General features: G+C 40.2%; 1 protein-coding gene across 2 annotated transcripts; it reads right to left on the reverse strand.

Annotated features, from left to right (window-relative positions):
- Nucleotides 1-311: 311 nt before the first annotated feature.
- PPP1CC (protein phosphatase 1 catalytic subunit gamma) lies at nucleotides 312-21,369 on the reverse strand. Of its 2 annotated transcripts, XM_022597972.3 has the most exons (8): nucleotides 21,130-21,369; nucleotides 10,745-10,876; nucleotides 9,396-9,626; nucleotides 4,651-4,755; nucleotides 3,112-3,335; nucleotides 2,767-2,901; nucleotides 1,493-1,553; nucleotides 312-597 (listed from the first exon to the last, which is right to left on the reverse strand). In XM_022597972.3, the coding sequence occupies exons 1-8, from the start codon at nucleotides 21,182-21,184 to the stop codon at nucleotides 527-529; spliced, it is 1,014 nt and encodes a 337-aa protein (XP_022453680.1). In that variant the 5' UTR covers nucleotides 21,185-21,369; the 3' UTR covers nucleotides 312-526. The 2 variants fall into 2 exon arrangements, with proteins under 2 accessions (XP_022453680.1, XP_022453679.1); XM_022597971.3 differs by lacking the exon at nucleotides 312-597 and having other exon boundaries at nucleotides 827-1,553; nucleotides 21,130-21,366.
- Nucleotides 21,370-22,116: the final 747 nt, after the last annotated feature.

Raw genomic sequence — 22,116 nt, forward strand, 5'->3', positions numbered from 1 at the left:
AACTATGTATACAGATGATGTCACAACTCACTAAGTCCCACACCTCCCTAAATAGTAGGGGAAGATACTTGATACTTCAATCTCATTGCTCTACTTCAGAAACTTAGTTATATCCAGGTAAGAACTTGAAGAATATGAACATCCATATTATAATCCATCTTGGAAAACAGACTATTTGAAGGAAGACAAATCCAAATTGAAACTGTGTGGTTTCCAGAGCAATTTATTCATTAAAGGCTACTCAATATGCCATCAACAGTTCTCCTGTGTGTATTGTGCTGATAAACTGACACTGAGAGAATTTAACAAGATCATTTAATAAGTCTGAATTTATTTTCACCACATGGTATTGTACATGGTCATCTGTTGAAACAGATTTCTTTTTAACAGATCTTAGTTTAAAAAAGTCATAGATACTGTGAGTTCTGTATAAACTGCTGGATAGTAAGTTAGTTCCTTTGTTTTGACTTATAAGCCTCAACTTCACCGCAGAATAAAGAATGTAGGCCAAAGAAAGCATAATCAGTCACTCGTATAGAACAGTATTGTTTCTATAATTTGAAGCTTTCTGAATGGACGGGTTCGGGCCTGATGTAACTGTAAAAAGATTACTTAATGAATAGGCTATATGGAAATTGTACAAAATGTTATTAACTTTAATCATTAATAGCTTAAACAGCACTATGTTACTAATTGCTATTCAAACTCAAAAACCTGTTTTTGAATCCCCATAAAGGCGGCAGATGTACACAACCATGCCACCTTGTACTTAGGGGAGTGTCAATATATATTTCAACAGAAACTTTGGCTTCAGGAAAGAGTCACAAACATTTAAAATAATGGCTTTAATCGTCATTTTAAGTATATCACAGGGGAAAGTGTGCTTTAATTAAATATACATACCAGTGATGCTGGCAAGGTTGAAAGTTACTCCTAATGTTGATAGCTATAAAAACTAGCTTGTACATGATAAGACAATGAGAAAAAAAGCAATCCCTTTGAAAACAAAAAACAAAAATAGAGTTCACAGTGGTTTGTATCCAACAATATGCATTTTATGACAATAACATGTACAGATTGAGCACCCTAGGGCTCTCTTTATATCCTAAAGAAAGTGAGCATTTACATTATTCATGGGCTGTACTGAATTTAAAAAAAAGATCAGTTGTACACTCAACCCCTTAGAAAGGATAAAATGTCCTGGGGTGTACAGCTTTAACACCATCATTAAAGTTGTTTGCAAAAAGGAACAGAGAACTAAACAAAACAAAACAAAACATTTTTCCTTGGGAGTGGAGAGTCTTTCATTTGCTGTTATAACCAGCAAATACTATTAAGTCAAAAATGGAAGGGGGGCCCACAAACACTTTTTGAGCAAGCTGACCAATACACATTACACTTTTAAAAATGAAGGTTATACACTATATGTTACAAGTCCGAACTAGGCAGTGTCAAAATGACATCTATTTCTTTGCTTGCTTTGTGATCATACCCCTTGGAGGTGTTACAGGCCTCGTGGCATTCGGCTTCTTTTTTTCTGCAGGTTTTAAAATCTGCAAAGATTCAAAAGACCATGCATTTTAGGAAATACACTCAACCTCAAATCTTAAATTTCACTCAAATCTTTTGTTAGAAAGTTTTTTGTTTAAAACTGACCCAACAACTTGGAAGGCCCCACTGGCATATTAATACAAACCAAGCTGACAAACATTTTGGTAATAAATGCTCTGATGAACAGCTAAGATGTATGAGCTGAACAAATTTTGCCTCTGGATAAAATGACAGTTTTTGGAAGTCACACCTTTAGGTATCCCTTCTGATGGGTGGTGGTGGGGGAGTTCTTTAGAATAGTGTCCCTCAAACCCCTAGGGCAGCAGTTCCCAACCTTTTTGGCACCAGGGACCGGTTTTGTGGAAGACAATTTTCCCACAGGGCGGGGCTGGCAGAGATGGTTCAGGCGGTAATGCGAGCGATGGATGAAGAGCGACGGAGAGTGGCAAATGAAGCCTCAGTCGCTCACCCAGTGCAGCCCGGTTCCTAACTTGGCCCCGGGGGGTGGGGACCCCTGCCCTAGGGAATCCTATCACAATCTCTGGGAGCTGCAAGCTCTCCCTGATACTTGGCTAAACACAAAAAACACCTGTTTTAAATTCAGTTAACTGATGACTGCCACATGACTTCAGTGGCTGTATTTTTGTTATGATTGGGCTAGCCTGAAGTCATACAAGTTTATTCATAACAAGTGAATGAGAAAAAGACTGAGGTAGACTTTATGTGTAAATGATTCTTTTGTGCCAAGTGAAGGCCAAATGATGTCATGGTGAATCAATAAGAGGTTTTATAGAAATTAGACTAGAGAAAAGTGGTGGGAGAAGTGAGTAATTACATAGCACATCTGGCACATGGCAGTCAGTATTACTTTCACGTTCAAGTGGTGATTTAATTTTAGCTGAACGTTGCACTGACACTGTAGTTTTAGACTTATAGTAAAGGAGCCATAAGCATATGAAGCTAATATATTGTGGTTTTTATGTATTTAAATAATGTAAAAACAGTTAAATTCAACACTGGAGGAAGGGTTCTATGATAATTTTTTTCCTTTAAAAGGAATTCACTCATTACTGAACTAGGACAAACACCAGTTAAGGGAAAATAAAAATTCAGTCTACTCAACATAAATGAATAGTAGGCAGAAAGTAGCACTTTTTAAAAAATCAGTAAAATTCAGACATAATAAAAGGAAACAATGCTGAAAGCATCCTCTACCTGAAAAGAACACATTAGTGTTTCATCCACACTCATCATGGCACCTGCATTGTCAAACTCTCCACAATAATTGGGTGCAGAAAACAGAGTGACCAACTGCCTCTTTGCAAAAAATTCATATCCATCTTCAACCACCTTGGAGAGAAAACATTTTCAGTATAAGGAGGTGCAAATTTTAGGTGGGTAAAACCACTCTTCAGTTTCCCGTTGAGCCTGATATCCTGTAGGTCACACTTCCAGAGACGTTTTGTATAAATAAGCAATACCTACCCACCAAAATCAACAAGGAGAATCTGTGCTCACACACATGCTCTTAAGTGTACATGTAAAATTCAAAATCAATACCTGATGGGCTCTACATATAAGATCCAAATCATGCTTATGGAGAAATTTTGCAACCACTTCTGCACCAAATGTGAAGGACACTCCTCTGTCATTTTCACCCCAGCCTAAGACATCTTTATCGGGGTCAGACCACAAAAGATCACAAAGAAGACCTTGATCTGGTACATCAGTTGGTCGCATAATTCGCCGAATCTGCTCCATAGATTGAAGATCTGGTGATAAACCTATTAAGTGGAAAAAAAAAAAAAAAAATTGAAGGAAACAGAACTTTAAAAAGGATGTTAGACCTGCTGTAAAAAAAAAAAATAAAATAAAATTTAAAAATTGAAAAAAAAATAATAAAAATAAAGGCTCATGTAGCAATGCTCCTTACCACTTAAAAAAATAAATAAATAAAAAGGATGTTACCACTTTAACAGCTCCATTTGTCTACAGAGACACCCAGTGACTCTTACAAAGGCTTACATTAAATCTTTGGCTACGTTTTCTTATTTAGCTTTGGTTAAAAAAAGGCGGGGGGGGGGGGGCTTCCCTGGTGGCGCAGTGGTTGAGAGTCCGCCTGCCGATGCAGGGGACACGGGTTTGTGCCCCAGTCTGGGAAGATCCCACATGCCGCGGAGCAGCTGGGCCTGCGAGACATGGACGCTGAGCCTGTGCATCCGGAGCCTTGCTCCGCAACGGGAGAGGCCACAACAGTGAGAGGCCCGCATACTGCAAAAAAACAAAAAACCAAAAAACACGGGGGGCACTGGAACTTATTACATGCACTAATTTGCAAGGTACAGTGTGCTTAAATAGCATATGGAAAGTTACCTCAACATACAGAGCACCCTGGTGACCATTTGTAGTGACTGGGCATAGAGGATGCAGACACTCAGGTGATGTAGCTTTCTAGGAAACCGGCGCTGTCCAAGGACCATAAAATCTATCAGACCAGCTCAGATGTAGCTGACTCTCCTATGAGTTTAAAATCACATGCCCAACTCTACCAAAACCAGTTTAAGTATATAAGGAAGGCAGGGATAGTGGATTTATTAAAATATAGTGAGTTGGCTCTTTGATGGTTGTCTAATTTCTGATCACAGATGAAAAGAAATCCTCTTTGCAATTATTATTTTAATTACATAATATACAGCACAACCACCAAGCAAAATAACTTTTAACATATAAGTCGAAAAATTTCTGAAAGGAAAGGATCAAAAACAGACCAAGGGGAAGTCTATTCACATATTCAGTATCCTAGAGGATCTATAGTACAGCATATTAACTGTTTAATTTTATATTCAAAAATCCTTTTGCTCTATTTTCAAAGCTGTTACAGAACACTTAATTCCCTGTAACAAATCAATTGGGTACTCTGGACTTGTATCCAAATGATCCTGGATGTGCCCAAGTGGACCCAAGATTTAACACAGCAACATAGGAGTTACCTGACAGAGGAAGTCATCCCAATGATAACTCATTGGGATGATAAATATCAAAGTGTACACTCCTTAGAAGAGATCAAAATCTATGTGGAATTAAAATCAGCCCACATACCTCCATGACAGCAGAATATTTTCTCATCCACGATGGCTGCTATCGGTAAACAGTTAAAGCAGTCTGTGAAAGTTTTCCATAATTTAATGTTATATCTTCTTTTACCTGTAAAAATTTTGGGATGGTTAAAAAGAGACTGGTGTTCTGTAGGTACATTCCCTCAGGACAAGTCCTCCAAGGCAAGGTTCTGACTACCTTAAGTAAACAAAAACTATGCTTTTATTAAAAAAGAGAGAATCAGATATATATAATACTTGGAGATGTCTGATTTATAAGCAACAACTTACAGTTTCATATGAAGTATTTTAAAATTCCATGGAAGTCTGAAATCAGAATTCCAGATATAATGATTAAGGATAACCATTAAACCTCAACAATTATTTGATAACACCAACTCTGTGTGAAATCTAGTCTGTCTTGTCCACTCTCAACCTGCAAGTAGGTTCCTATTTCTAAAGGCAACTAAGAACTCACACATGTGCCATTATAATCTTCCTTCTGAGGAAGCCTCTGAGAGTTAACACCCATCTCATCTACCACCACCCTCAATAAGCTACTGGAACCATTTAATTCCCACCCCCCCCAAATATTCTAGTAGGAAGCACAACGACTACAGAGGAATACAGATTGCTTACTGCAGGCACACCAGGATAGCCCTAACATGCTGCACAAACACTGAGAATGCCCCCCCACCAAAAACGTTACAGAGTGGTTATATTCCCACCTCACCAACCCATATATTCCATGCATTCTGGAGTCACTGTGTGCTTTCCACAGGAAAACTATGTTTTGAGTAAAAAACCCACTCATAAACCCGGAAATACAAATCTTTCTGAATTGGATGAGGAAGACCCAATTGTTAGGGTGCCTTCGTCGCCTGTACACTCCATACTAAGGTTAAAAGCACTAAAGTTAAAAGCACAATCTTACTCCTAAACCAAGTTTGTCCTCAGTCTCTTCTCCATTTTCATCCTGTGGGTACTGAAAGGTTTACAGCTTTCAATGTACCCTTTCTTTTGAGTTCGAGAAGGGCCCAAGCAACAGGCTTCCTGAACCACATCTTCCACTCCACTGCAAATCAAGTCAGGGAGAAAGTTTAGCACAGGTTTGAAACGCAATGCGAATTCAACAAACGTTTGACTTCTCCCTTTGCAGAGGAGGATTTCTGTTTTTTCTCCTAATAGTTTATGTTTCTCTATGACTGGGTATAACCCTCACCATGGTTCACCCTGTTTTGTATTTCTTTGGAGGCCACTAATTCCCTTTGTCCCACATCTTCCTTCACTGGAGTTTTCTGGAAGCCTAACGGAATTCCTCTCTACAAAAGCCTGAAGGGGAACCTGTGCACCTCCAATTTCCAACAATGGTAATAATACAAGAACAGGGCTGGGCTGTCCTAACCCCTATGTATAAAAGTGATTTGGTTCTGTCTCCATTTTCTACTGAAGCCTGTCTCTGAACAACATTCCAATGGCTCCCCTAGATTTTTCCTTTGCTCAGATGCTGCATTTGCCAGTGCCAACAGATTCTCTTCCTTCTTGAAATCTGCTTCACTCCTTGATTCTTTAGTTTCACAACGCACTCCAGCTACTCTTATGGATTCCTTTGCTATTTTTGTTGGCTTCTCTATCAAAAATTAAGATCCTTGGGCTTCCCTGGTGGCTCAGTGGTTAAGAATACAATGCAGGGGACACAGGTTCCAGCCCTGGTCCAGGAAGATCTCACATGCCGCGGAGCAACGAAGCCTGTATCCCACAACTACTGAGCCTGCGCTCTAGAGCCCACGAGCCACAACTACTGAGCCTGCGTGCCACAACTACTGAAGCCCGCGGGCCTAGAGCCCGTGCTCCGCAACAAGAGAAGCCACCACAATGAGAAGCCCGCACACCACGACGAAGAGTAGCCCCCGCTCACCACAACTAGCGAAAGCCCGCACACAGCAACAAAGACCCAATGCAGTCAAAAATAAATAAATTAAAAAAAAATTAAGATTCTTCCTCTTGTTGTCTCTGAGCATCTTAACTAAGTCCTGGGCTCCTGCTTCCTCTCCTCTCTATACAGTTCCTCCCTAAGGCCACTTCAGACCACTAGGAGCATCTGGCTCCAGGATTCCTGGATAATTGCCAAGGTCTCTTCAAGCTTCCAAATCCTCAGATTCTGAGCCAGAACCCCTAATGCAGTTTCCTGTTACTATAGACCAGACAGCTCTGGTATCAGAAAAGTATAACACACATTCACATTTTATCCAACAACAGACACCTCGGCTATTCCAGGACTACAGTCATAAAATTGGGGGTGGAGGGAGAAATTGTAGCACAGAGTGCTTGTTACACTTAGGAAATAAGTCTACCACATAAAACAGTGGTTTTTAAATTGTTCCACGGAAATTTCCATTTGAATAAAATTTTTCAGTACAATAAAATTTTAACAAAATTATCAAGGTTTTTAAAAAAAGTCAGCAAAGCATCAACTGAAAGCCACCTAAGTCAAGAACACTTTTAGGCCCACAAATAGCCTGGATGGCAATTATACCTGCCTGATGGGAGAGGGGAAAGCTGGAGTACAAGGTCATTACATCAGTCTTAAGGACGAACAAGAGTCAAAACTAATTCCAATCAGTGCTGACCTTCTAAATCATAGGGCCTCACATTAAACAGAAACAAAAATGATGTATCCAATACCTTTAGACTAGGATATATGTCACAAGGAAGAGATCTTATGGATTTGAACTTCGTTAATGAAAACAACAAAATACTTGTTAACAGCTGTGTAAAAAGGAACCTGTTCTAAAAAGTAGTACCTGTAACAAATACCTAAAACAAAATTATAAAATTCTCTGCCTCTCATTTCATTACCTAAGGAGTAGTAACTAACTGCCTTACTAGTACTTCTCTAATAGACTCATTGTCAGTATCAAGTATCTTTCCTGCCCAACTCAGGTGTCCCAGTCAGTTCAGAACCCACAATATTTTTCTTCTTGGTAATCCCTCCTGCCTCATCCTGTTTTTTGTTTTAATTTTTTACTGAAGTATAGTTAATTTCCTCCAGCTTCATCTTATGAGCTGGGTCTCAGGGCCATAGACATACATATATAGTCATGTAAGAGGTTGCGAGTACGAGGGCCAAGTCTATAAACATAACCTTTCTAGCAATGTACTTCTAACAAATACGCTAGCTGAACACATTTATGTGAAACTGAGATGGAAAAACACCATACCCTGAGAGACTATAGGTTATTATTACAGTCTAGGGGAGGGTCACAGTGACAATGCTTTACCAGTCTTGTTATAATTATACTGGCAAGTGCTAGTAATTCAAATTCCTTTTCCTCCCAGCCTGAACCCTCCTGCTGGCAGAAATGATGAATACAAAAGGAAGATGGAGGTAAGGATTTTTTTAAATTAAAAAAAAATTTTTTTTTATAGTTACTTAAAAACAGCAGCACCAACAATAAAACTCTCCACCAAAACTGATTATTTTCAAGGCTTTAAGAAACTTGTTTCTGGGACTTCCCTGGTGGCGCAGTGGTTAAGAATCCACCTGCCAATGTGGGGGACATGGGTTCAAGCCCTGATCCGGGACGATCCCACATGCCACGGAGCAACTAAGCCCGTGCGCCACAACTACTCAGCCTGCGTTCTAGAGCCCACAAGCCACAACTACTGAAGCCTGTGCACCTAGAGCCCGTGCTCCACAACGAGAAGCCACTGTAATGAGAGGCCCGTGCACTGCAATGAAGAGTAGCCCTGCTCTCCGCAACTAGAGAAAGCCTGTGAGCAACAATGAAGACCCAACTCAGCCAAAAATAAACAATAAAAGAATAAATAAATATAAAAAATTAAAAAAAAAAAAAGACTCTTGTAAAAAATTTTTTTTTTTTTGCGGTATGCGGGCCTCTCACTGTTGTGGTCTCTCCCGTTGCGGAGCACAGGCTCCGGACGTGCAGGCTCAGCGGCCATGGCTCACGGGCCCAGCCGCTCCGCGGCATGTGGGATCTTCCCGGACCGGGGCACGAACCCGTGTCCCCTGCATTGGCAGGCGGACTCTCAACCACTGCGCCACCAGGGAAGCCCTACAAATATTTTTAATTAGCTTCCCCCCACCCAATTTTGTTTTCTCCTTTCAGCACAATTTCAGATAGTAACTGCTATTTTTCCTGGGGTGCAGATGTGCCAGAAGGAAAAAAAACTATATTACTAATTACAAAAAGTAATTATTTGTATATTGCAAGTTTCCATGTACATGAAATGTCTAGAAAAGGCAAACCTATAGAGACAGAAAGTAATTAGTGCTTGCATAGGGCTGTGGTGATGGTTGCATAACTATGAATTCACTTAATCACTGAATTGTACACTTAAGATGGATGAAGTTTACAAAATGAGATTTTATCTCAAAGTTGTCAAAAACGAAGCTAATTATGTGGACAGATTCTCAGAGTTGTACTAAGAATTAAATTATCTGTGACTATTCATCACAAAAATTATCTTAAAGAAATCATCACTGTGATCGCTACTTCCTAATCTAATCATCACATCATACAAGAATCCAGGGGATTATTATATGGCAATGAGTGCTATTTTTTACACCAAGAAAGAAAAACCAGGATAAAAACAAGTTAATGAAATAGTAAACATGAGAAATTACAACACTACATCTAAACTCGCAAATCCTAACAGAAATATGTTCAGTTTATGACCAAGAATCTCAATTTGAGTAAATCTTCCTTAGACGTAGAAAGTACTTACATTCATCATAAAATCCATAAATTCTATTGATGCTGGCACATTCGTGGTTTCCTCTGAGAAGAAAAAAATTCTCGGGATATTTGATTTTGTAAGCCAATAAGAGGCAAATAGTCTCCAATGACTGCTTTCCCCTGTCCACATAGTCCCCAAGAAACAGGTAGTTGCTTTCTGGCGGGAAACCACCGTACTCAAAAAGTCGAAGCAAATCATAGTATTGTCCATGGATATCACCTAGAAGCAAGAATTCTGTTACATACTGTCTTCATACATATAGTCCAAACCACTAACATTACTCATTTCCAAACTTGTATCATATTTAGTTCAACTGAGCTTAGTGATAATTTTAAGTGTATGTGTGTATCCAGACTCTCACACAAAACTCAACTAATTGAGAATTTATTTTATGGAAAGGATTATTAATACCTAGGCAGGGCTTCTTGCCAAGTAACACGGTTTTCCTTTCAGGTTGGCGGATCAATATCAGATCTCCCACAGCTCAGTCTCTGGGGATCGTGTCAGCAGAAGTGCTGCACTCTTAACAAGCCCTGGCCCGGTGTGAACAAAGGTGTACACACAGTACACCCACCAATGCATCTGGCTTTCAATGTCTCCCTGCTAGATAATGCCAAAGAGCATTTTACTTAAAAACAAAAACAAACACCACAAGATTCATCAATGCAGTCAAATATGTTAGAAGAATAAATATAGTATTTCTCAGATAGAGTTTAGTTTTTTTTTTTTTTTTTTTTTGTGGTACGCGGGCCTCTCACCGTTGTGGCCTCTCCCGTTGCGGAGCACAGGCTCCGGACGCACAGGCCCAGCGGCCATGGCTCACGGGCCCAGCCGCTCCGCGGCATGTGGGATCCTCCCGGACCGGGGCACGAACCCACGTCCCCTGCATCGGCAGGCGGACTCTCAACCACTGCGCCACCAGGGAAGCCCAGAGTTTAGTTTTTATACCAGTTATCTGTATCTATCATGTAGAAACAGAACTATAAAACGGCATATTTTTAGGCATAACCAGTGTTGCTTTAAGCTTAAATATAATCCCTATATACTCATAATTCAGGCCTTTTTTTAGCTCTCCATTCTGTTTCATTTCTTTCCTTTCTTCTGCAATGTTTATATTCGTTTAGTGAAATAATTTTAAGAAAATGCGAAGTACGTCTAAGCACATTAAGTCCATTAGAGGTATTTATTCTAAAGCTACAATTATTTAATTTTAAGTAGTTCCAGGTTACTTATAAATAGTAAATGATTTTGTTGGCTAACACAAGGTCATCTATATATCCTTGACTCAGTCCATCAATCACGTAACCAAACACAACTGTTAGTGTGCCAAAACTTACCACATATTTTGAGTGGTGCTTCAAGTTCTAGTAGGATAGGCTGACTGAGAAAGATCTCTCTGGACTTTAAGCACAGTCCTCTGATTTCATTCTCCTGTAGCTGGACATTCTTACCAGGCTTGGACCCTCTCACTGTAGGGGAGAAAAACCCCAATTCAGTCAAGAGAAGTCAAAATAAGATTTAATGTAAAAATTAAAAATATCGGAAAAGGTGGAAGTTTTAAATAAAGAGGAGGCAAAAACATAGTTTAACTGCTTTCTGGCTAGGCTTTATTTTCAGGACACTTATAAAGAACATGATTTTAATGCCTAATTACAATCTTAAAATCTTAAGACAGGATTTCAGAGATTTAGTTGCATTTTCTACACCAAGGTAAGACTTCTTTACAGTATCCTGATCAAGGGGTCATCCTCTCTGTGTATGAATACTGTTAGAAAAGTCTTATCGCTTGCGAAATCAGACTCCCCCTGGGCACAGCTCAAGGCCTCAGTTCTGCATCCAAGACATACAATTGGCCTGGTTCACCTATAACCCGCCCACCAGGCCAGCTCTTTTTGCCTCTCTGTCTTGTCTTCCCTTCTCCAGCCTTATAAATGAATTAGTATTTGTGTAGCAGGAGATTTTAGAGATTGTCATGTTACTGAGTTGGTTCTAAGAATTCCTCGTTTTAAAATGTGAGATTGGAAATGCTCATCTCCCCTCTCAATCAGTGTTTTTCAGAGGTCCACAAGTCTCTCAAGGGTCCCAGATTTATCTATGAAAAAACTTAAGTGTTGTTTTCATTTCATTAAAACACACTGTATGCTTGCTGTGCATATTTTGCTGTGCAACCTTCTGGGCCTGCATTTGTGAATACAATCATGCCTCTACAGGGCAAAGGATGTCAGCGTGTGCTGTGAGAAAGGTTTCCTAGTAATTTGAACAGATAAAAATTGAGAAAAGGCAAAAAGAAATCATGGCACAGCACCAAGTGTCCTAAACTCCCAAGTGCCCGCATCAGAGCACTCTGAGTGCTACTTACTATCAAAGTGAAGTACTATCAAAGTGAAGTACAAGATATCTTCTGGCCTTATAACAATTCATTTATCAGCAGGTAAGTAGTAGTAGGAAATAAAATTCTGTTTTGATTCCAGTTGTAACAGACTAGACAGTTATTAAATACATAATAAATGGCACTGAATTGCTAAATTTACCTTAATTTCACAGTTATGAACTGGCCTGCTTGCCAAAAACTCACAATCAAAGTCTTAATACTTGTTATGTACAAAAGACTGATGAAAGCAAGCATTCTCCAAATTAGAATTGAAGCAAAAACTCCAGACCAGACTAAATACAAAACTAAGGCTACATCTTTCCACCATTAAACCCAATATAAAGTGATGAGCAGATTAAATCAATGCTGTTTATTTAAATTTTATCAGTTTTGGAGGCTTGCTTTGTATTCAAAATCACAAAATCATTTGGCCTAATAGCTGAACAAGAGCAACAGGTTTAACTGCTTTGTATCTAGCTTTGTTCTGTAAATATCTAAGTAACATTACAGAGTAATAAAAACTACAAGTAAAAAACTCTGATGCCTGTTGAGAAATTTCTTCCATTAAAAAGGGCTGTGTCCAAGTTTGAGAAATACTGTCTTGGGGGGAAGCCATCCTTCAGCCTGAATAGCCACTGAAACTGAATTCCCTGAAGAAACAAGTTTTGGGCAGAAATGGAAGGGTGTTATTTTTTTTCAGTGAAAGACAATAAATAAGAAAGGATGACACGTGAGAAGAGTCAAACTCTTGAAGGGCACACAAAAAAGAAAATGTTGAGTGCACTGAACTGGGAGCTAGAAGCCCCAAGTTTCTGTCTTGATTTTATAGCTTGGGAAAATCATCTCTTTGGACTCTAAAATATGTTAACTAAACTAAGTGACTGCCAGTCTCATTCTGATCAAATATTAAGAAACAAGAAGCAATTAAAGGGAAAGCATAGTAAGGATAATCTTTTGAGGGAATTATGCAAAATAGACACATATATAATATTTACAACAGCAACTGAGCTATTTGTACAACAAAAAATGATTTTTTTTTTCAGAACCAAAGTAATTTTTTCTCTCTAGACACACAAAGGAGAGAATTCAAGAAACACTCCCAATGGAAAGATGGTGGGATCCCTGCTTCACTGGCCAGAAAACCCCAATCATTAGTGATTTTACCACAAGTCAGCCAGAAGCTTGGGCAGACTGCCCAACAGGAAACTTTATTTTTGGCTAGGGGACTCCTAGGTGCTTCTGGTTTCAACCAGAATCTTTTTCAGAAGAGCCCCCACACCTGTAAGTGAATAGCCCACTCTAAGTCTTTTGGGAGAATATGTAATAACTGACTTACACCTATAAGGAACACACAGGCTATTCTTTTAATATGAATGCTATCATATTACATCAATGCCATCAGATTAAATCAATGCTAATATAAATTTTACTGGATTTGGAGGCTTCCCACTACCACCATTAGACACAGTTCATGGTAATTTTAGTCCTCTTATTCTGCTTGTCCCTCAAGTGGGAGTGTACAGAGATTAGTAAAGAACAATACTAACAATTTAAAAAGTATTCCTAATGTGGAGTGAGGATTTTTTTTTAATTGGGGTACTGTTGTTTTACAATGTTGTTAGTTTCTACTGTACAACAAAGTGAAGTAGAGATCCCTGTGCTATACAGCAGGTTCTCATTAGTTACCTGTTTTATACCTATTAGTGTGTATGTGTTAATCCCAATCTCCCAATTCATCCACCACCCACCCCCTGCCCCTTGGTGTCCACAGTTTGTTCTCTACCTCTGTGTCTCTACTTCTTCTGCCTTGCAAACAGGTTCATCTGTACCATTTTTCTACATTCCACATATAGGCACTGGAATGAGGATTAAATGAAGTTTTTCCAGAACAAATCAAGATATATTTTATATTTGATGAACAGCACTCATTAAAAACAACATAGTCCCAAAGCTTCTTAAATTCCCTACAATTAGCTCAAGAAATAAAATTATAAAAATAGAAACTGCCAAAATCATCTACCAGCTGGCGAATACCTGCTCATTTTTCGTGACCGCTTAGATACCACTTCACTCTGGAAAACCTCTCTTAGCCATCTCCTCTCCCCTCAACAAGCCTGCTTTATGCTTTCTGAAATGCTCTCACAACACCTGGTCACCGCTCAGCACATACTGTGTATTATAATTGCCAGTCTGCTTCCACCTATTCATCTGGACCTCCTGGTAGAATGTAAACGCCAGGACCACATCACTTGCTCTGCAGTGTACATGCCCATGGTCAGTACATGGTAGGTGCACAAAATCTGTTGCATGAATGAAGTCTGAATAAATCTCTGTTAATTTGTGGCATTACAATTAGCGTGCATTCCAAGTTATATACATTTTTTTTTTTTTTTTTTTTGCAGTACGCGGGCCTCTCACTGTTGTGGCCTCTCCTGTTGAGGAGCACAGGCTCCGGACGTGTAGGCTCAGCGGCCATGGCTCATGGGCCCAGCCGCTCCGCGGCATGTGGGATCTTCCCGGACTGGGGCACGAACCCGTGTCCCCTGCATCGGCAGGCGGACTCTCAACCACTGCGCCACCAGGGAAGCCCCCAAGCTATATACTTTTGATTAGCAAAAACAAGAACAAAAATTGTGTCTGTGCCTTAAAATTACAAAGCAATAGTGTCATTTCCCCATAGGCTTTACTAGAGTTTCTAGTTTAGCACATAACTGTTTTTGGTCATTTTACAAATTCATAAGCAATAATAAAGATGAAAAAGTGAAAAAAAAGGAATTTGTTCTTCATTAAACTTCTAAACCAAAGGAGTTTTTATAGGACAAACTACTGAAACTCCAACATACATTGCTCCCTAAGAAAAATTTGATACGGGATATAAAATCATAAGGCATCCTTACATACAGGAAGCATTAAATAAGAACTAAATGATGTAATCTGTTTAAGACTTTCAATATTCATTTTTACCATGCTTCATTCAAATAGTCAACAAAATAGTTGCTGGGCACCACTACATGCCAGACCCTGTGTTGGATGCTGGGGATACCCGGGCAACAGGACAGACAACTCTGTCCTTTTTCTTGAGAGGTTTACATTCTAGTGGAGGATGCACAAAATAAGACAAACTAGGTAACCGCAGATTATTATAAACGCTGTAGGTAAAACTAGCCATCCATAAAAACTATAAAACTAAAAGTTTATCTCAGGGACATCTTCAATACCATTAAAAACACAAAGCCTTGAATATCTACTTTATCGCTATTAGCTACAAAGAAAATATGCAAACAGTACAGCTCTGCTCAATAAAATCAGTCACTACTTCATGGTTTAAAACCCTCACTGTGCTCTGTGCATGATGGGAGAAACCTACACAAAAAGGAGACCCTAGGTGGGAAACTCAAGGGCTGTCTCCTCATGATACCTTCCTAAGTAGTAGTTCAAATTGCATGTATCAAATTATTTCAACAATTGCCAACAGAATCCAAAATATTCCAACAAATATGAATTTCATTTTCCAGGTGGAATGTTTCTCGTAAGTCCAGGTGCTAGGCACTGCATGGAAATAAAATCAGCAGGCACAGTGAACACAGGAAGGTTAGTGATTGATATATCAAAATGGTCAACTTAGATCTTAAACTTAGATCTTAAACGTGTGACTTCTCTCTTTTTTTTGCTGCACCGTGCGACTTGTGGGGGAACAGCTTATGGGATCTTAGTTCCCGGACCAGGGATTGAACCCGAGCCCTCGACAGTGAGAGCTCAAAGTCCTAACCACTGGACCGCCAGGGAATTCCCAAACTTGTGATTTTTGAGCGAAAACTTTTCTTTATCTGGTTAAAATGGTAGATTCAGAAAAAAATGCACTATGGCTGTTACCAGCAAGGACTGCTCTGTTCTGACTTATCTGATCATTTATTTATCTGGCAAATCACTAACATGAGCACATGATAAAAACTCCCATGCAATTTTACTGAAAACAAACTGATAAAAACCTGATATAATAAAAGAATGTCATTGGTGATTATTTGCAATGCCAGCTTTTTCTCACAAAACAACATTAACTTTTCTGACAGCCTAGTAACAAAGCAGAGATGAAAACCACAGAGGGAAATTTAAGACTACTCTGGGATTATTTATGAGGAATAAGCAAGTATTCTTCTTGCCCCTTAACTGTTAAAAGAAGATCATAGGGCTTCCCTGGTGGCGCAGTTGTTGAGAGTCCGCCTGCCGGTGCAGGGGACACAGGTTCGTGCCCCGGTCGGGGAAGATCCCACATGCCGCGGAGAAGCTAGGCCTGTGAGCCATGGCCGCTGAGCCTGCGCTCTGCAGCGGGAGAGGCCACAACAGTGAGAGGCCCACGTATCGCAAAAAAAAAAAAAAAAAAAAAGAAGATCATAGAAAAGGAATAGCATACCCACCAAAAAGCCTCAGCTGAACTATAATCAAGTTTTAAAACCTAAAACTGGCACAACCGGTGTAAAAATAAATCAACAGAGATTTTGCTAACAAGATAATCCTATTAAAGTAGGTGGCAATCTTAACAATATGCCACATCATATTCATTTCAGTGACAATCAATAACCTCACAATATCTGACAGATTTAGCAAAATAAAACCTCAAACCAAAGCAAACAAAAAACAGTGAATATTTGTAACATTAAAACTTTCCTGCAAACAATGGAGTTCTTTTCTACAAAAAATATAAGCCACAAAAATGTTAATCGAGAATCACTTGGTTTCTCTGCAAAGTCACCAGCAGGAAGACATCCACTTTCTGGCCATCTTAATTTCTAAACCACCCCTCCCCCATCCTGACTTTCCTAACTGCTGGTGTTATACTTTGGGCATTTAAAGGTGATACCAATTTTCTCAAGGCAGATAATCAGGATATAGCTGCAAAACACTGTCTATTGCTCTCAGTAAAGAACGTTGAGTTTTCTACATCTAGAGTGAAGCCAATTTATTGAAAAATGTTTAACTCTCTACAGTCTAGCCACCAATTCTGATAAACTACCACTGATTAGACTTCACATCTGAACCTACGTTTGTAATGAGTGGTTTTCATTTTCATAAGCCTTAATATCAGTGACATACACTCTCCTCTAGATGAGGGATGCCAGTAAACCCCAGAGTAGGGGTGAAATTGGAGATTTCAGATAAAACATCAAGACCATTAAGTAAATCATCTATTTTTACATGCTTTGGATACAGTGGTCTGATCCTAAAACACAAAAATTTGTCCCAGAATTCTATAAACTCCAAAGAGATTGAATCCTTCCTTTTTCTTCTTGAATAAGATTTTCCAGCTTCCTCATTTACAAAGCAATTCATATCAGAATATTATCTCCTTCACAATTCAATCTTTAAGGTCTACTAACAGCCGTGATGGTAAATTAAGTGAAATGATTTCCCTGCTTCAAGATCAGTAATCCTCACCCTAGTCAAGCAGACCGACTGGCACTGGCACATACTTTTGCAGAATAGGTTATTATAGGACTGCAGTTTCCCAGATATAAAACAATCTCACCAACCTCTACCGCAGACGGGCTACCAATGCATGGCGCAGCATGGCATGCATTTCCCCAGCTTGGAGGAGGAAAGCCTGGCCTCCTGCTCCTAGGGCTAACATTCCCTCCCTCAAGCACAACAGAATGACACACACCACCCCATTAGATTTCACTGCTGGGTCTAACATTCCCTCCCTCAAGCACAACAGAATGACACACACCATCCCATTAGATTTCACTGCTGCCTCCTGCTACTGACAGGCGAGGAGGCACTGTGGGCACAAGGAGAGTAATCCTTTCCATGCTGTGGTTTAGGATTGGTGCAAGCTTCTGATCATGCCTCTAAAAGAGCTTTCTTGCCTTACCTTATAGGAGAGGACGCGGCATACAACTGACATGCGGGAGGGGTGGAAGAGCAGGGGGCTCACAACACAGACTTCTTGTAATTTAGAGTATTAGTAACACATTACTTTAATATTACTGTCTTTACCAGCAAAATGCCCTATGATCATTGATTCCAAGAAAAGCCTCTAATGGGTGAAATTATCTGATATGTAAAGAAAAAATAATTGCAGAGGTCTCATTAGGAAAGATTATTTTTGTTTTCTTTGGTCAGCATTTTAAGATTTTTTTTTTTGTTTTGCCATTACGATTGTCCTTTATTATCTTCAGGACCCCTGTCTTTTAAACATTACAATATAAACATATTTCATTTCACACCGAATATCTAAACACATGGGTTACTTTTACAAGTCAGAGGATTAAGTTAGTAAACGCTGAGGGCCAGGGCTGAGGTCATATTTAAATCACTAAAGCAAGACAAGCAATTGTGCAGAGCTTGGCACAGTCTTTCAGTTTGACAACCGCCATCTTCAGAGCCAAGATGCTTCTGGCAAATCAGGATGTGAAAATAAGTTACAACTGCCTGCTCTGCAAGAAAATAGCTAGCCATCACCGCTCCCCGAACGAGATCACTTACAAAGTTACTCTGCCTCAAACCTCACTTTTCTCCAACACAGTAGGACTATGAGACAAATCAGCAGCTAGCTTATTCTCTAAATCCAAAGTTTTACTGTGCAGTTATTTAAATAAGTGAACATGAATGATATGAAGGAGTGACAACCTTAAGGTTTTATCACCCACAAGGCAGAGATCTTCTCACGTGGGTTGCAGAAGTGATGCCTCCTTAAGGAAAGTCCACTAAAAAGTTTAGAGTAGAAAAGAACTGCAAAGCTGTAGCGACTAAAATCTAAAACCAACACGGTATTCTCTTAAATAAGACTTCACTTTTGAATGGTCTTTTTAGTACTATTACCGAACTACTTCTCACTTAGCTTGTACAGTCCTCCACCTTAAAAAAGGAGACAATCTCTAACATGTAAACAATTCTAACAAGGCCACAAAACTCACATTTCCCTCCATTTTCAGATATACTCAAATCTTAATTAAAATTTTTACAGGAAAAAGTTTGTGGGGCATTAAAAAAAGGAATCACAGAAATTATCAACCTTTTCTACCTTGGATTATATATATTCTCAATGGATCATTTTCAACCGTTTCCCTGCCCATTTAACACTGACTAGAAAAGAAAGAAATTTACGTCTTTTGAGCAGCTAGCTTATTCCCGAGGAATTAAAACACAATGCTTTATTAATTTCAATGAAAAAAATGAAATGTTAAAAAAAATCTGGTTTTCAAGTACAAAACATGTATAGAAATTATTAATAAACAAAGACTGATCTCATAAATAATCCAAGTTTATCAAGGCAAATTTCTTGGCACAATTTAAAAAACAAGATTAAAATTAACAAAATGTTATATGAATACAGAGTTATGGGCAACCCTGGACTTAACAAGACTTACCTAATCTTAAAATTCTAATGTTTCTAATCCACAGATTCCATTTTTTCCTGCCTTCTCAACGAAATAAAGCCAGCTCTTATTGCACGTGTCCCTGCATAGATATGCAGAATTTACAATTTTTGAATGAAAAACAAAATTTTAAGTTCTTTTCTTATTGCAAACTGTTTAATCCGTTTCTGACCCACTGCTGCCTCACATAAATCGAAGAACTGTAGTAACTAGTATTAAAAGTGTGGTTCTTCGGTTTGCAGGGCAGAAGTTGAGACACAGATGTAGAGAACAAGCGTATGGACACCAAGGGGGGAAAACCCCAGTGGGTGGGGATGGTGGTATGCTGAATTGGGCAATTGGGATTGACATGTATATACTGATGTGTATAAAAGTGATGACTAATAAGAACCTGCTGTATAAAATAACAATAATAATAATAAAAAGAGAAAATAAATACATTCATGAAGGTGCAAAAAAAAAAAAAAGTGTGGTTCTTAAATAAATGCCAGGTACTGAACAAATAAGGTTTTCACCCACAAATGGCAGCAACATTTCAGGGGTTTATTTAATGGGTTTTTCCTTTAAGAAACTATAAAATGAAAAAACCTTACAGAGATTAAGAAGAGATATTTTTAGGAGTTTCATTCTAATGACTTAAACAAAAGATCTGCAAATTCTAACACCAGAACTGTCCAACTGTTTATGCTCTCGACTCCATCTCTCACAGCATTTATAGTCCAACAATACTTAGAAATGTACAAAGACAAAAAGCAGTTAAAACTCAGCCAAATCTACATTATCCAGTTTTCAAATTAAGAAAGGGATGTGAATTCTTTCAAAGTTTGTAATTAGATATTAGTATTGATAGATGTGCTCTGGAATTTGGGGGGTGGTGAGGGGTGATTTCATTTCGGCGTCCCTCCTTAAAATCCGAATTTCATCCGTCTCCCACATCAATATAAATCAATCGCCAGGCACCTCACGAGTCTTAGGTCAGCCAATATTTAAGATTTTTTTTAACCTTTGCTCAACCACTTGACACCTCCTTCCTTCATACATAGGGTGACTTTAATGACTTCTAGCTCCTGGCTGCCTGGGTTTGAAACTTGACTGTTACTGTGTGACCTTGGTCAAGTGACTTCACTTCTTTGAGTCTTATCTTCCTCTGAAAAACAGTAAAATATAATAGCACCTACCTCGTAAGGTTGCTGGGAGTATTACATGAAATCTGTGTAAAGTGCTCCAAAAAAATGCCTGACACACAGTAAGCGCTTTAGAAGCGCTGGCTAATATCATGACTGTATTTATCCGATGAACGCAAAGCGCTTACAGAGCCTGGCACATTGGAAAGATCCTAACGAAACTGTCATCACTGCTGGCTTCTCGGTTCAGAGGCACGTTCAGAAAAGAGCGCGGAGACCTCTTCAAGATAAGGACAACTTAAAAAGAGTATTTGGAAGGGCAGGAGAATATGAGTTCCAACATCCCCTTGAGACATGAACGTTCGTCACCAAATAACAAGTAATGGGCCCCTCGACCCCAGCCTCACAAAAAATAAAAATAAGCAGGATAGGAAAGCCCCCAAGCCCGGTGGAATGCATATCCCCATCATGTTGCTTTCCAAGAGAACGAGGACCAGAAAGTTCGTAACGTGCCGTCCTGTAAGTTGGACTGGGGCCCCCAACCTTCATCCAAAGATTGGTCGGGTGTGCGGGTCGCACTGGGGTACGTACCGGAAACGTGGGGGTGGGGAGCGGAGTTTTCAAATTTCAAGGCCAGTAGTAAGGCTGCACCCTCGTGCAATGAATGAGTGGAGCCAGGAGTGTCCGCGGGTTGGCCCAAGTGCGGAACCCCGGGCAGCCTCCCTCCCGCTGCAGCCCCCGGCCCGCGGGCGAACTCGCGGGGCTCACTCCTCTCGGCGCTGCAAGTCCAAAAGGCCTCCCAAATCCCCCTCCCCCCGCGAGTCCCCGGAGCCGCCCGCCGCCCCCTTCACCTTCCAGCAGCCGTTGGATGATGCTGTCGATGTTGAGCTTATCTATATCCGCCATCGCCTTCCCACCGCCGACCCTCCCGCAGTGGCGCCGCCGCCGGCTCGCGCCCGGGATTTACACCTCCTTTCCCACGCCACGAGCACAGAGATGGTGGTGGCGGCGGTAGCAAAAGCCGCGGCGGGTCCCCCCCAACCGCCCCACTCCCTGCTTCCTCCTTCTCTCCCCACTGGAACCACGAGAAGAACAAAATGGCCGCCGACTCCTTAGCCAGCCTCGGGCGGCGCACGGATGTGCGCGGGGAGTGCAGCGGCAAGGCCGGGACTTCTTTATGGGAAATAGGGCACCAGGGAGGGGGCGGGGCCAGAGCGCGGAAAGGGGGCGGAGACAGTTGACGTAACTGCGATAGCGCGCGGAATCCTTCCGCCAAACGGGAAGAGCAAATAGGCCCCCTGGCGGGAGCGTGAGTTACAAAGTTGCAGGCAGGAGTTGGGGTTGGAGGAGAAGAAGCAGCTGTGTACTCGAGGATTGCGGGCTCCGCGGGACGCTGTTCACTGGTGCCAGGTTTTGCAGACCTGGCCATGTGAAAAGCCCACGGAGGGGATTCGGAAGCCCTGGAATCTCCCCTTAAGTTAAATCTGGGGTGGAGGTGAACAGGGAGGATAATAAAGAGAGGTAGGTTGACTTTATTTGGTTTCAGATTTGCTGGGATTTGGAGGAAAGGGAAAGGTTTATTTGATGACCAATAAACTCTTCTCCTAGGTAAATAAAAATGTTAACAGTTATTCTTTCTGAGTGGTGGAAATATGGGTATTTGTATGTACGTTTTTTGTGCGCTCTGTAACTTACATTTGGGGAAAATTTTTTTTAATCCACACTCAAAAAAATTTTATCATCTCTGTCTTTGGATTGTCTTTCTTGAACTCGGGAAGTTATATAATCATCGGAACGGTTACCCTGATTCCAGCCAGAACGAAGATGAGCGAGCGTGT

This window comes from Delphinapterus leucas, chromosome 14, assembly GCF_059928025.1.
Source record: "Delphinapterus leucas isolate spDelLeu-1000000601 "Yukka" chromosome 14, BTC_Dleu_Yukka2, whole genome shotgun sequence".
Lineage (NCBI taxonomy): Eukaryota > Metazoa > Chordata > Mammalia > Artiodactyla > Monodontidae > Delphinapterus > Delphinapterus leucas.